Source organism: Danio rerio, chromosome 4 (genome assembly GCF_049306965.1).
Source record: "Danio rerio strain Tuebingen ecotype United States chromosome 4, GRCz12tu, whole genome shotgun sequence".
NCBI lineage: Eukaryota > Metazoa > Chordata > Actinopteri > Cypriniformes > Danionidae > Danio > Danio rerio.
This window is the reverse complement of record NC_133179.1, coordinates 24,038,799-24,055,064: the sequence shown is the minus strand read 5'-3', so window position 1 is coordinate 24,055,064 and position 16,266 is coordinate 24,038,799. Positions and strand designations below refer to the sequence as shown.

General features: G+C 36.4%; 1 protein-coding gene across 1 annotated transcript in view; it reads left to right on the top strand.

The window, feature by feature from the left end:
• Positions 1 to 16,030, top strand: part of trhde.2 (thyrotropin releasing hormone degrading enzyme, tandem duplicate 2) — a 211,446-nt gene extending 195,416 nt beyond the window's left edge. Inside the window, exons 16-19 of the mRNA XM_685797.10 lie at positions 205 to 372; positions 8,526 to 8,666; positions 8,891 to 8,972; positions 13,447 to 16,030. Of these exons, the coding sequence (XP_690889.3) occupies positions 205 to 372; positions 8,526 to 8,666; positions 8,891 to 8,972; positions 13,447 to 13,590 (535 nt within the window). The 3' untranslated portion in view covers positions 13,591 to 16,030. The remainder of the gene's footprint in view (positions 1 to 204; positions 373 to 8,525; positions 8,667 to 8,890; positions 8,973 to 13,446) is intronic.
• Positions 16,031 to 16,266: the final 236 nt, after the last annotated feature.

The window sequence follows — 16,266 nt, the reverse complement described above, 5'->3', positions numbered from 1 at the left end:
ATGCTCATTACCTAAAGAATGCAATTTCAAGTGCTAGAATTCTTCACATTTTTTCCCTTCTACTCTAAAAATTAATCTACATATTTGTGTGAAAGAAATTCAGTACAGTTGGCCCTACTTTGAAATTTACCTCTAGATGTGTCCAACTATAAATGTGTTTTCAGCTCTTGTCTTCACTCAGTTATTCAATCTTCTGTCTCGCAGGATTCCACCCAACGTCCGGGACATTGTGTACTGCACAGGTGTTTCTCTGATGGATGAGGATGTGTGGGAATTTATCTGGATGAAGTTTCACTCGTCTACAGCCGTCTCTGAGAAGAAGGTTCTTTTGGAGGCCTTGACCTGCAGTGACAACATCTTCCTGCTTAACAGGTCAACCAACACTGCAACACTGTAAAATAACAATAACAATAATAACAATAATAATAATAATAATAATAATAATAATAAAATTTATTCTAATAAGATTATGTAGCATGATGCATTTATTAGCAAATTTAAACTTAGTTTTAAATAAATTAAAATTTTGCAAAATCTTTGACATCTCTGTACCATGCATTGGTGGAAATCCCAAGGATGGTGGGGACAGGCCCCCCAGCCCAATACCCCAATCCTACCCCCACTTAAAAATTGTCAAACTTGCCCCCCCCAAAACTATTATTAAAAATGATAAATAACAATGTGTTATACTTTCAATAATGTGTCAATTTTATATCTTTAGAAATGTGTAAATCAACACAAACGCAAACAGGTTTAGAAATTGTTGAGTCTCCCTCTCCTTTCCCCTGCATTGCTTTGGTACATATGCCTGCTTACCACTTTTTCACATACTTGGAACAGTATTGTAGCTATTGAATTGGAGAGGTTAAACTTTAATGTGTAATTTTAGTCTTCTTATTTCTGTCCCCCTTAAGACACTCTTACGATGTTTTATGTTTTCCGTCCCCCTGCTGTTAGAAGAAACTTCCACCCCTGGATGCACCAACCATTTTATTCACTTCTGCATAAAGTTTTTGTCATTTAATTGAATGCAAGGAGTATCTGGAGGTGTCTGGAGCATGTACAGCTCCGTTTTGACTATAACCAACTTGTTAGTTTGCAGTCTACTGTACCTCATGAAGTAATCCTTTTCAGTCCTTTCCTCCACATCCTGCCACTCACAGCAACAGAGCAACTCTCACTCCTCTGATGGGGCAGTAAAGACAATGGCTGCTGTAGGAGCTTTCTCCACAAATCTCCATGGTGTCTTAAATCCTGCCGACTCAATAGCAGGATGAGGACGGTGACGGATTACACCCTGTCCAGACCAGACGAGGATCTCAAAGCCCACACAAATTCTGAAGCAGTTCTCTCAGGATTCACTGCTGGTGTGACATCTCCATTTATTCAGTTGCAGTTTGTTGTTTTATAGATGCACAGAGAGAAAGAAACTTGGCCATATAAAGAGACCCTCTCTGACCCGTCTCTGCAGTGAGTGTTCAGCACTCAACAGGCGGATTCCTGTGGGAATCTTCAGCATGAGATTGTGGAGAGGGATCTTGCCTTGCTAGAAGGGGAAGACAAATAGAGCCACATTTAGCAAGAACACATTTCAGTGCTCTACATTTAGATTTCATTTTGTTCATGTTTAGATACTATTCATCATATTACAGTCAGTGAGGATACTTTTCATTTTTTTTGGATGCTGGTAATTGCCTTCCTTGAAGGTAAAATCAATGAGGCTTACACGCTCTCTGTAAACCAAACCAAAATACAGCACATTAAAGTAAAGCAGCTGAATCCTACATTTAACAGATACTTTGGAGCCCCCATTCTCCTATAAAAGGGGAGATGGGTGTGAAAATGGGTGTGAAATACGAGAGACTCCAAAGAAAAAATTGCAGTGTTGGCAGGTATGGGTTTGAGACCAAAAGAGGATCAAGTCCAATCTGACTCAAATCTGAGTCCACGTTCAAGACCAGAAATGTATTAAGTTTACATAAAGGAATTGAGTCAGGATCAAAACCAGAAGAAAGTAAAGTCCGAATGAAGATCTTGGTCAAAAGAGTGTTGGGTTTGTGTTAGGATTTAAGTCTGAGAACCATCCACTTTGAATGTTAGCACTCGATTGAATCGGCTTTATCAGTGGTTTTCAGCTAATAGATATGGGCCTAGGGGCCTTCTGTGCCTACTGGTAGACTCAGAAGGCTGTTATCATCCAACCACAAGGTTAATCAGCTGTACTAATATAAAAGGTGAAGGGAGCACAGCCCTCAAGGCCCCTATGTCCAACCTTACGATGGTCTCCCCTATGGTCATTTTCTAACTTAATGGAAAGTAACAAGCAGAGTTAACAGATTAAAAATGTTTAATTTTATTTCTTACATTTACTATTTAAAACCTTGGGCTCAACATCACAATAAAATATTCCCCTAATTGAAAAAAATTCCTTTAGTGGCAAAAACACCAGTTAAGGATAGTTTACCAATTATGTACCCTTTAGGGCTTACTCTTCAAACACTATACCCACAAGTTGATAATAGACCAATGTATGGCTGTTATTAATCTAGAACAAAATACATCAATAAAAAAAGAAAATACAAACAAGATCAATATGATATCCAAAAAGTCCATACAAAATATAAATCCCATACACAAACAGCAGAAACCAAATTATTAAAATTAGATTTCTGTATTTATTCTAGAACAAAATACAACAGAAAGAAAAATACAAGAAAAAAATCAAAGACAATATCAATACAATAACAAAAAAGTCTATACCAATATAAATCCCGCACACAACCAGACAGAAATGAGATTAGTTATCAGTTGTTATTATTTGTTGTTATTCAATGTGTTTCACTCTAGCATATAATAATACACAAATAGGAACAACTACATATATTTCATAACCATTGAGAACAAAATCACAAACCCAAGGAAAGTAAATATAATAAATTGTAAACACCACCAACCACAAAATTCAAATTATAAAATGCACACAAAAGCCTTGGTTCCGATTTGGCAATAATGACACCAACAATAACAATGACACCCACTTCTCAAAAAAAAAAAAATAAAAATTAACAATATTAACAGCACATGCAGAAGGAAAGAATACAAAACTAAATAATAACAACAATCCATACAAAAATCACCCAATTAGAGAAAGTCACAAACAAACTAGACTAACATTTGTTTCCGACAGCAACGCACACAGGTGGTTTAAAGACTTGTGTAAATCATACAAAGCCAGCGCACATGAATTGGCCACCATTGATGTGGAATTCGAGGTGCTTAAGTTCGAATTACAAAACACGCACAGATGGAAATAATGCTTCCGAATAAGACCAAATGCCACTTAAGAAACAGCAAAGCAGCAGCTAGCAGACTCTGCAAAACAACAACTCCTTACAACTCTTTTCTCTTACATATACCCTAACACAAAAGACAAACCTTTGGAATTAGCTATACATGTACACCATGAACCGGCCAAGTTAATCAAGTTAATTTCCGACAGATAATTTTCCGATTGATAATCCATTTCATTTTACTCACGGTTTCCAACATGCTTTACTCACTGGAAGGCTAGTGGAGAGAGTCCCATCAACAGGTCAAAACACCAAAATGCCAACCAGAGATGGAAATCTCACCTGCTCCTATAAAGCCATGACGTGATTAGCAGATTTACATTACTGTGACAATTGGGTTTAGGGTTGGGGTAGGGGTAGATGTTAATGAAATATAATTAATGGAAAAATTTAATAAATAATTAAAATAATTCTTGTTTACTTCCCGTCACAGTTGTATGTGATCTATAGATGATTAAACATGTGGATGGATGATAACAGCTTTCTGAGCTTACTAGTAGGCGTAGAAGGCCCCAACATAGGCCATATCAATCAGCTGATAACCACTGATAACGCCAAATTTAATAGAGTGATAACATTCGAATCGGCTGCTAGAACAGGGTTAAGGCAGCTAGCACTTTGCAGCTTTCACATGATTGCCCACTGAAGCTAGGCAGGGTTTTGCCTGGTTAGTACCCGGATGAAAGGCCACATGGGAAAATTATGTTGCTGCTGAAAGAGGTGCTAGTGAGGCCAGCTGATGGTCTTACAATGTGGTCCTAGTGCCCTAGTATAGTTACAAGGACACACTGTATAGTATAATATTACAGTCAGAACCAAATTAATCTTGGGTCTGAATGAAGATTTTGATCAAAAAAGTGTTAAGTTTGAGTTAAGGTTCAAGTCAATATTATAGTGACACCATACTGTCAATAAGAAAGGAACTTCAGATAAGACGTGATTTTGAGGTCATAAAAATCTCATGATTTCTTTAGAAAATTCTTTATATCCTGGTCAAATTTGTCCACTGGCCTCTGTCCATCGTGTTTTCCTAACCATCCCAGTATCTACTAACTGGCTTCGTCACTCTTTCTAAAGCTGATCTAAAGCTGAATGACAGCCGTTGTATCACCTAGGTTGATGCAGCACCTGGTTTGTAGGCCTAGATTCCAAAATTCTTGGCCTTGATCCTTAATAAGAGAATGTGACAATGATACTGACTCCTTTATTTGGTCACAGTCTTGACCTTGACTCAAATGGTCCCGACTACAACACTGGTTACTGATTAGGACTATGCTTTTTAACATACTGTAAATCTTGATCCAGGAACACACTGCATTTGGCGGTCAGATCATTTTTGCTGGTACAGTAGTTTGAATCTGGTTGCTAACTTGAAATTTTTTCTTCCACATCACAAAATATCTGAATATTAGCAAATGATATGGCGCTACAGCAGCAGAAGTGATGTGCTGGTGTTGAAGTGTCAGACATCATTGTTAGAAAAACACAGGCGCTAAAAACACTCATGTGATAATTAGAAACTGGCACCAAGGGCTACAATGCATAGCATTAGCATGATGTGAGAGCCACACTGCTGTGTGGAGAACCTGTAAGAGAGTCAAAGCTCAAAGGGAAAAAAAACTACTGTTGACTGTCCTCTGAGAATATAAACCGTGTTAAAGTATTCCTCCATGATATAAAGGTGTTTGTTATCTCTAATCAACATGCAGGGGGAACATTTGCTGTATACTTCAAAAATCCCTCTTCTCTAAGAATTGATAATGAAGATCTTTTTAAAGTATATAGTTGACTTAAGCAATGCCTAATCAGTAAGTTTCATATACTTTCCTAGTTTCAACTTGATGTTGCTGAACACCCGTAATTCTCTCAGTGTGCATAAATGGACAGGAATCCACACTTTACCAGCCCTAATGTGTCCCATTGGATTTGTACTGGGATTTCCATCCCTTTATTCTTGGCTATCTAAACCGTGTGATTTCAGAAACATCAGGATCATGATCCAAAGGTGCAACTGTCTGAGTACTTTCCTCAAATGAGGTCTCAGGAGTAATGCCTTAATCCCTAATAACTTTTAAAAGGTCTACATTACACACTTGATAGTGAGTCTCATTTGAAAAGCCATGCAAGTAGAAATGACACATCTCATCAGGAACCAGCCTGCATTTGAAGTGACTCTAATATCAGTTCATTCAGGGTTTTCCAGAACCCCAAACATGGAGGACATTTGACTGCAGCATTCAGACGTCCACCTTTGCTCTAGTGCCAGACTTAAAAGAGTAGAGAAGACCTTTAGCAGCAGTTCATTGATTTCAGGCACACTTAAATTTCACACCGCAAGCACAAGCAAAGCCCCCATCACAGATGAGCTGTGTGAGCGTGTGTGTGTGTGTGTGTGCGCGCGCACATGTGTGTGTGTGTGCTTGATATTTAATCTACCACCGAGAAAAACTGCCCTGTATGGAGTGAGCTAGTAAATGTGCTTCAATCACTGAATGTGAAGGATGGGGTGCATGGGTACATTTGGTATTGATTTCTTTGACATGAAGTAAATTGTATCCCCCTCCTCCATGTTCTTTTTTTCTTTTGATAAGTGTTGCGATCCAGTGTGCCTTAAGGCTAAGGCTCATATACTTAATTTTCCATGTTCAGCTCTGTCTTCAGCAGAATTTTTTGTCCTTTGCTTAAAAAGTGTAAATGTATTAAATGGCATAAGAGGACAAAAGCATTGTGAATGCAGCGAGGCAAGTGATGTGGGTGCTTTTAAACTGGACTGCAGAACTCGTCACATATTGTGTCCTTCCATTGTCATGTTCCATTTTTTTGCTATGGGTTCTGTCTCTTTTATTCTAATATTTATATATTTATATTTATCCTGTGGTTACAATTGAAACAGCGGTAAATGAGATCTATGTTTTGCCAATCCTTGGACATGCACAGTAGCTGGAGCAAACAGGAAAGACATCTTTTAATGTAATTAGAGTAAAAGTAACGGAACAGGTCACTACAGATTTTATTACTGATTTGAATTATGTAATTTAGTTTTAAAATTAAAGCAAGCGGTTTTCAGGATTTCAGGATTCCCCACTCATTTAGACAGGACTTTGGATGAACTGCCCAGAAAAATTCCAAATATAGCTGCCGAGTGAACAGAATCCACTTTGGTCACATCCATAATACACAAAGGCTACGTCCGAAATCCCATACTACTCAGTAGGTACTGTACTGCATTTAAATTTGGATGTATACACGACATTCTATACAGTATGAATATGAGTAGGATGAATGGCACTCGGACGTACTACATTCGCCATTTTGTCATGATCACATGTCCCACCCAGGTCATTTGCATCGATTTACTCCAATTCATAAATTCTTTCACGGTGCATTGGATACGATGCTTGTATATACATATACATCAGCTGACGCAAGTAGTAGGCCATCTGAGTACTCCTCGCATACTGTTTTCTGCATACGTTGAATTCAGACATACTACTCGGCTTGCATACTAGCGCACTATATAGTGTGGAAGTATGCCATTTTGGACGCGCAGCCAAAGAGACTTTGGTGGCACCCAGGTGATTCTCATCAGCTTATTCCTAGGGCTTTCGACCACGCCCCCCTTATGACATACATGTACACATTAATTACTTAAAACAGTATTATACTATTTTGTTTATCCATACAGGTGCATTTATCAGTCTCTCTGTTGTGAACACAAGTATATTAAGAGATGTTAAACAACCACAATGATTAATTTTGTAATTCAATATAAGTTTTAAATATAAATCTAAATTAAAATCAAATATTTCTGGGGTAGCACGTTGGCTTGCACTGTCACATCACAGCAAGAAGGTCACTGGTTTGAGTCCCGGCTGGAGTTCGCATGTTCCCACAGGCGTTCGTATTAATTTCCTCTAGTTGCTCCAGTTTACCCAAAGACATGCAGTCCAAAGACATGTGGTGTAGGTGAATTAGGTAAACAAACCTGGCCGTAGTGTATGAGTGTGTGTGTAAATGTGAGTGTATGGGTGTTTCCAACACTACTGTACTTCAAGGCAATTTGTAACTTTTCGATTTAGTGGCTGTAATTCGTATGAATTCGAACAACCTATTTTGTACAATTTAGTATGGTTTGCTTATCACCCAGTGATGATTGGGTTTATGGGCAGGGTTGAGTGCCACACCTCCTTTTTAAAAACCGTACATTTTCATACAACTGCAAAAATTCATACAAATTAGCCGCTAAACTGAAAAAACAAAAATACTTATGTTTTCTCGTGAGATCATGGTGCAGTTGGAAGGGCATTCGCTGCGTAAAGCATGTGCTGGAATAGTTGGCGGTTCATTGCACGGTGGTGACCCCTCATAAATAAGGGACTGTCAAAGTAAAATGAATGAATAATAAAATCTTTTAAAAGCTTGTTTGCACTCACAGATGTGAGATTAATCCCAGTGGCTTTGATGTCTAGGGTGTTTATGAAAAGCTGCAAGAAGTGACTTCAAGATGCAAGTCAAAGTCCCGGAATACCAGCTAAACTAAGATCACGGTGAAGAAATTACCTCACATGTTCTAGCAAATGGAAAACTTGTGCATCATGGCAGCGTCTTTATGTGTAACATCTCATTTCCTATTTCCTCCCTTCTCATCCACTTGACATTTTGCACAAATTTGAAGTGAATGGGTCTGTCTACATTCGATTTGGGCTTTTCAGGTTAATTACTTTTTAATGATGCGGACTGACAGCATGGAAAACATATTTGAATTATTGCATTTTTGGTGCCTGTCAGTGAATGTTTTGCAGAAAACAACCAATAATTTGGCTCAAATACAGTAGATTGCGATACTTATTGGTTTAGAATAATTTTTAAAGATTTCATTACATTCTTACAAACTAAGGACATTTGGGTAAAACTTTAAATTAAGTTCCAGTTTTCATAATTAACTAGTGGATTGTTACTTGCCTTTTAAGACTATGTAGCCTTTTTTGTACTTATAAAGTACACAGTCTGCATGATATTTTTCTACATCCCTAATCCTACCTACCTAAATACTACATTAACAACCAATAATAAGCAGCAAATTAGGGGTTTATTGAGCAAAAATCATGGTTACCAGTTTGTTAATAGTGAAAATTGTACCTAAAGTATGGCAGAATTTTGTTTTGTTGTCTGCAGGCTCCTGAATCTGTCCCTAACATCAGACCTGGTGCCAGATCAGGATGTAATTGATGTCATCATACATGTGGCCCGCAATCCACTGGGAAGACATTTAGCATGGAGATATTTCAGAGAGAAGTGGGACATATTGAACTCCAGGTGAATGTAGCTCTATTCGTTCCTGCTTATCAGTGAATTTAACCTTCTGTTCAGTCCCTGCTATGAATTTTACATCCACACTCTCATAAGATATTTATTGGTAAATGTTATTTCTTGTTTGTTGTTGGAGGAACAGAGAAATATCTACTAGTGTTTGTTTACTGCTGGGCTGATTAAAGCCCCCCAAAGTTTTTAATAAAATAGTTTGCGTCTCTCATTCGCAGGTATGGAGAAGCTTTATTTATGAACTCAAAATTAATCAGTGGTGTGACAGAGTTTCTCAATACTGAGGCCGAATTGAATGAGGTGAGTCTGCATGACACTATTTTCAAATAAACAATGGAAAACTTTATGCAATTGGGCCATTCATATATATGGCATCAACAGTTTGAAAGTCTAAGAAAAGGATTTTGAGATAATCTATAACAATCCCACAAGATTCTATAGACAAACACCTGAGATATCTGCGTTAACAGATAACCCTAAGCGCCTCCTTGCAACACTACAAAAACAATCAAAAAACAGACAAAGTTTAAAGGACAATGCCTTTTCAGCCTATCAGGGAAGTAAAAACCGCTAGATGTCAATGAAAAGTATACAGAAACACTGATAACACTTTACAATAAGGTTCATTAGTTAATGCATTTACTAAGATGAACTAATCATGAACAACACATGTTCAGCATTTAATAATCATAATTGAACATTTACTAATGCATTATTAACATCTAAGTCCATGCTTGTTAACATTAGTAAATGCACCATGAGTTAACATGAACTAACAATGAACTACTGTATTTTCATTAACTAACGTTAACTAACATGAACAAATACAGTATTAGATGTATTGTTCATTGTATGTTCATGTTAGTAAATGCATTAATTAACATTAACTAATGAACCTTATTGTAAAGTGTGACCGAAACACTTTGCTTACTTGCATTTCTAGCAAGCTTCACCAAGCAACCGTGTTGATAACTAAGCAAAAGAAACATAATGTTTACAAACATGCACACGCTCCGGTGTGACACGATACGCAGAATTCCCTATGACACGAAACTACGTCATGCGTAATTTCCCAGTCCCAAACTACTATTACAGTACTTAACATACTATCATTCTGTAATATCAAAAAATTTTGGTATCAAAAAAAAAACGGTGAAAAAAATTATGAAGAGAAGTGGACGAGTCCCCAATTACGTTAAGTTACCTAACTAAATACGACTCATGATCCTAAAACAGCGTAACATAAATAAACAACGGCCAAAGTGCTCCAACTAAATTATTTATTAGCATAACATAACCAGTAAAACATTACAAAATGACAAGAGATGAGGAGCCCAACAACATAACAAAAAACAACCAAACAAACCTAAAGCAGGTAAGGACTCTCCACTCCAAACAAATATCAAAAAGAAAGTGTAAAGGAGAACAAAACAAATAAGCTGTTAAAAACTGTGGTGGCATAGAGGAATGTGCGAGAGCAAGAAGTTTGTTTTAAAAGCTTGACCTCACCACATCAACCAATAAAAAACTAAAAAGGGACAAAGACAAACAAGATCAATTGAAAGTAAAAGTGATTGCCACAAGTAACAATTCCCAATCAATTTATCAAAAAGTTGAGATTGTTTTTTTAAAAAGCTTTATAAAATAATAATAATAAAAAAAGTGCATTTCTGTTTACAAAATGACGTACAACAGAATACAGCACTATATGTGACCCTAGACCATAAAGCCAAAAACATCCAGAAATGCATTGCAGTATATGGGTCAAATAAATTATTGATTTTTTTCTTATATGACAAATATTATGTTCTGTTAAGATTTCCAAGTTTTGCATTAGTTATGTGCAATATGCTAAGCCCTTCATTCAGATTCACACTCAGATTCCATATTTAATAGCTGTATCTCAGCCAAACATTGACCTTTCCTAACAGAGTATATCAATGGAAAACCTATTTATTCATTCAATATACATATACATCAGGTGATGTGCAAAAATTACAAATTTTTTAAAAAATTGACCCTTATGACTGGTTTCGGGTCACATATGAGTGCTGAAATGTATTTTTCAAAAAGTGGCATTGCAACTGCTGATTTGGTAAGCATAACAGCATTTTCTGTATAAGTACTGTATGAATAGGATCACTATGGAAATGGTCATCTGTACACAAAGCTTAAAAAAATAACAAAAACCTTTCCCGATTTTCTATACACCATTGTAAAAAATATATTTATTTAAAGACTAATAAATTACAGTGGTCTCTCGTTTGAAAATACTTCTAAAAATAGCCCCTAAGAGGTGAAATCCACATAGTCCACTTTATTTTTTAAATTATTATCAATGTTTTAAGGCTGTAAAACCACTCACTACACTATTTTCTCAGAAAGCCAGAAAACACTTACGTAACTTCTACTTTCCATTATGCATGTTCAGAAGTCCAACTTTTAGTGCAATTGTTAGCAACTTTCAATTTTTGGGTGCTGCTTTGTGTATTTGATGGCGCAGAACGTTTTGTCGACATTAAGGGGATTGTTGTGGTTGAAAACTTGCAAACACACAGTACAACACTTCAGATTCACACTGCTAGAGATTAAAGGTTTATGTCAATTTGGCAAGCTGAACGCAATCTCTACTGTACAGGAGACAGGGCACGGAGGAGATTGATTGACAATGGTCTATAGCCAATCAGGATGCAGAACACAGCACGTTAAACAGGAAGCAGAACAGAATGTGCTATAAAAAACATGTCAATTGCACTAAAAAAAACATGAAACTGTGAGACCGTGAAAGGTGAATCATGTTATGGCGAGGGACTGTATAGACAAATCTTTATGGGACTGAAGCCTGGTTTATACTCGACGCATCCGCTTGTTCGCTTGAGTGTGTGCGGCGAATGTGACGTCATCGCGGAGTTTGCGGAGGTTTGTTTCTAGCGTCAGGCATTTTTTGAAACTCGAACGAACAGTGCGCGTGGCGCCGCAACTGATTTGAGTGGAATATGATACACTCTGAAGAGGTTTTGTCTGAAACAGTACGACTGTACACACATCTAATGACCCGTGATCAGAGAGATAACCTAATGATCAATAATTATTGGCTAGAAATAGCAACAGCTGTGGGAAAGGAGAAAGTTTTTGTTAAAAGGTTTGGAAAAACCTGAAGAATAAATTTATTAAAACCAAAAAAGGCCATGGCAAAAGTGGAGACCAGGTACACAATCACAAAATATGTTTTTTCACCATTTATAGGTTTTATTTTGAATTTAAAACTTTGATTTTAATTTTATATTTGAATTTATAGTTTAATAGTTACAAAACTAATGATGTCACAGAAGTTTTTCTGTGATAACTGGGAAGGAATATTTAAACCTATCGGTTTACAATGTACTGATGCCCTGTTTCTCTGGGCTTTATTGATGATAATGATCTGTAATGTTGGACCATCATTGCCTTTTTAGCATAAGGAGAGGACAGAAACTAGCCAGACAATAATGTGTGAATTGTGGAGCGGGCTAAATCTAAAAAAAAATCTATATTTTTTAGTAAGTGTGCTTTTTTTGCGATAATAAAACATATATTTGTAGAGTAACTCATGTTCTGTTGTCATTAATTACAAATACAGAATATGTTTTTCCACCGTTAACACTGATTTATATATTTGTGGAGGGGGCTAAATCTGAAAAAAATATTTTTCTAATAAAATATATAATTTTTTGTGCTTCTATTCTTGCCATAATAAAATATATTTGTAAAGCAACTCATGTTCTCTTGTGATTAATATTATAATAAACTTTAAATGGTAAAACTAGTTGAAATATGAACAAAAGCAAGTGATCTGATAAAAAAAAAATCTTGAATTGTTATAAAAAATACTTATAATCATTAAAATAATGCATAAAAACAATACAAAATCAATAGTTTAAAAATATTGAACTATATTATGATATGACGTAGTTCCGGAAACTTTCTACTTCTCTGTTTATCCGTCTGACTTTACGGTGGGTTTCTTTTGACCGCCCCCTGTCGTTTTAAAGAATATCACAAAGGCGAACGCGGTGAGTATAAAAGCCTCAGCCGAGCGCAGTCAGCGGAGGTGCGCGATGCGGTGCCAGGCGCGAGTAAAACTCCAGCTTAACATACTAACATAATTTTATTAATAATAAAACCTTGGTCAGAATATTTTTAAGATGAAAATGAGCAAATGTACACTTTGAAGACTGCAGAAATGTTCCCTAGACTGATTAGTTGGGTTATTTCTTCATTGTACCTTCTTAAACTTATTATAGGAAATATAACGTATATTGACTTAGTCAAATTCATTCAGCTTCAGTCCCAGAGGATACAGTCTGCTGATGACTTTTTTTCGTTTCTTTTAAAAGATTCTATGAAATGCAATTCTGAAATGGCTTAAAACTAAACAAAGATGTCGAACGCTAAATCGCAATGCACATTCTTCCATATGCACAAGACCTCACAACATCATCAATTGGAATTATTATCATAAAATAATTCTTTTCAGAAACCCAAGTGTCCTTCCCTTTCAGACAAACAACTAAAACAACACCGATAATTCTGTTTACTTCAATGCATTCCCACACCTCATTATCATAAACATCATTGTTATCTGCTAAATTACACATCAGGCATTTGCATGAAAAAGCGTTGTATCTTCTGATGCTGTTTATCAGTCAGAGCCGAAGGTGCCACTTACAAACATAAACACACAATCTCTGATACATATGATAATGTTAATGAGAATTGTTTATCTTCTCTTCAGCTGAAAGAGTTCATCCTGACCAGCGGAGGAGAGTCAGCGCCTGCGTTCGCTCGAGCCGTCGAGATCGTTCAAGCCAATGTAAAATGGCACATCCTGTTCCAGGAACAGTTTTACCAATGGCTGCGGAAAGCTCCCGATGGATAATACAACATTTAGCATGGAGCGTGCAATTAGCATGGAGACTCTATTAGACATTTCGAGGCCAGTGACATGAGGACACCTACGTCATATTACAGATCAAACATTTACAGAGTCTGAGAAGCAGCACAACTTTACTTTTATATCCATGTGAGGACTGATGGATCAGAATGAATTCCCAGAAAAAAACGCACCGCCCTGCTGTCCAACACACCAACTACAACTGAGACTGTAAAATACAGAGGAGCCTGGTAGCTTGTATAAAATGAATAGGAGAAATTGGCAATACTCGGTGATTAAATTAATGAAAGTTGCACATCCGGTATCAGTCAAGTCCTATTTTACTACAATACACACATGTGGAAAAAATACCCAAAGGACAAATATTTGATCCTTTTCTGGTCAGATTGTATTCATATCACAATGTTCTAACTACTCGCGATGCTGAGACACACAAATAAAAGGTATCTTTTTAATGTTAAGGAGAGTTTTTGCCCAAACCATCCACAATGGCGACACAGATTTTCTAGTTTAGAAATGGTTTATAGGTGACATGGTGGTTTATTGGTTATCACTGTCACCTCTAAGCAAGAAGGTCGCTGGTTCAAGTCCCAGCTGGGTCAGTTTGCATTTCTATGTGGAGTTTGCATGTTCTCCCCGTGTTCGCATAGGTTTCCTCTGGGTGCTTCAGTTTCCCCCACAGTCAGAAGGCATGCAGTATGGGTGAATTGAATGAACTAAATTGGGCGTAGTGTATGTGTGTGATTGTAAGAATGTACGGATGTTTCCTGGTACTGGGTTGCAGCTGGAAGGGCATCCGCTGCGTAAAACATATGCTGGCTAATTTGGCGGTTCATTCCGCTGTGGCGAGCCCTGATAAATAAAGGGACTAGGCCAAAAGAGAACGAATGAATGATAGGGTTTCTATTTCTGCAATGTCACGGCTGAAAAAACAGCATAAATTACTATGACAGAGATCACCTCAGGTGCTTATTATTTGCTTTACTCAGTGTTAATCGCTACCAATGTAAGTTTGAATACCATTTTACGTGACAGCAGATAGTTTACCTTAGATTTTGAAAATAAAATAATAGAAACATAAACATCAGAACTGTGAGTGAGCAAATCAACATCAATCACTCAGTATGTACTTGCTATAATATTAAATAGGTTTATAATTTATTAATTAGGTTATAAACCTGTCCATTTTGTTGAGAGCACTATTCTGCTCTTATAAATGGCTGGCATTTAAATGTTTGCTTGATTGCTTGATACTGGAATCTTGTTGTGTCGCGTGTTGTTAGGACGCTTATAATGTGAAAATAAAATCTCAAATTGTCTGTCACCAAATCAGCCAGATCCAGAAGCTGTATTTTTATGTTTGATAGCACCACCAACAACACTAACAAAAGAAAATGGCCACAAAGGGACTATTCTACAATCCATGCTTTTATTTCCCATAGGACTGCTGCGATTCTCAGAAGGAACTTTTTTTTTTTTTTTTTTAAAGGTTTAAATTTCAGTGATAAGCTGCTGTTTGCTTTCCTTGCACAATCACCCCATTTTGTTGAATTCTATTTTGTATAATATCAAATGAGGCCATATCTACCTTCATCAAACAGTTAAAGATAACTAAAGGTCACAGGAGGATTCAGAACAGGCCACTTTTAGTTATCCGTTATCATGGACAAACACAGATTTGTTTTATTAGGGGTCGATGCTAATTAAGGAATTCTTCAAGGTGCCTATATCTTTGTTGTATTGGGTCAGTAGTGGACTGAAAGCGAGTTTTTACAATGGACATTCTATGGTGTTGATGATGATATAACTTGAAGGGAATGCATATACATGTATGTGTGTTTATGTATATATTTATACAAAGTTAAGTGCATATGGGTCAAAGATGTGAATTTTTTCGTTTGTTTGTTTCTTCTTTTTTTTAATAAAAGGGATATTTCACCCATAAACAGCATTAATGTCATCATTTACTCATTTTCTTCATCTTTGGAACAAAAATAAAGGCATTTAAATATTGTTTCAAGCAACATCAAAAGGTGCATTAAGACGTTGTAAAATCAATTAATGTGCACTGATTGGCTGAATTCAATATCATTTTTGTCTTACATGACATATTTAATTTAGTCCTTTATTAAACATTGACCAATGCACATGGGTAGAGCTTATCGAATAAGGTTACTCATGTGAGAATAAACCTCATTGGCTTGCATGTTAAGCAAGCATGGCTCTTTAAATGACTGAATCTTGGCTGAACTATCCCTTTAAATGATCCTACAAATGCATTTTATATAGACAGTGAGAGGAACGCTGAACGTCTACAATGAGAGCAGAATATTGAGTTTCAATATTTTATATATATATATATTTTGTGAATATTCAAATAAAATGTTGGTATAATCATTAAATGACTGAAATGTTTTACAAAAAATATGCCTAATGATTTATTTTGTATTTTAAGAAAGAAATGTTTTTAAATTCACTGTGCAAATAACAAGTCAAATTATACAGTATCATTGTATAATCACAAATTCAAGAAACTATTGGGAAATTGCACTTTTATCCAAAATACTCAATATAGCAAAATAGTTTATTACCTGATGCTTTTAACCATGTAATGGAGGGTAGAAATAAGGTGAAGACTGGAGTCCAGAAGGTTCAACTAAA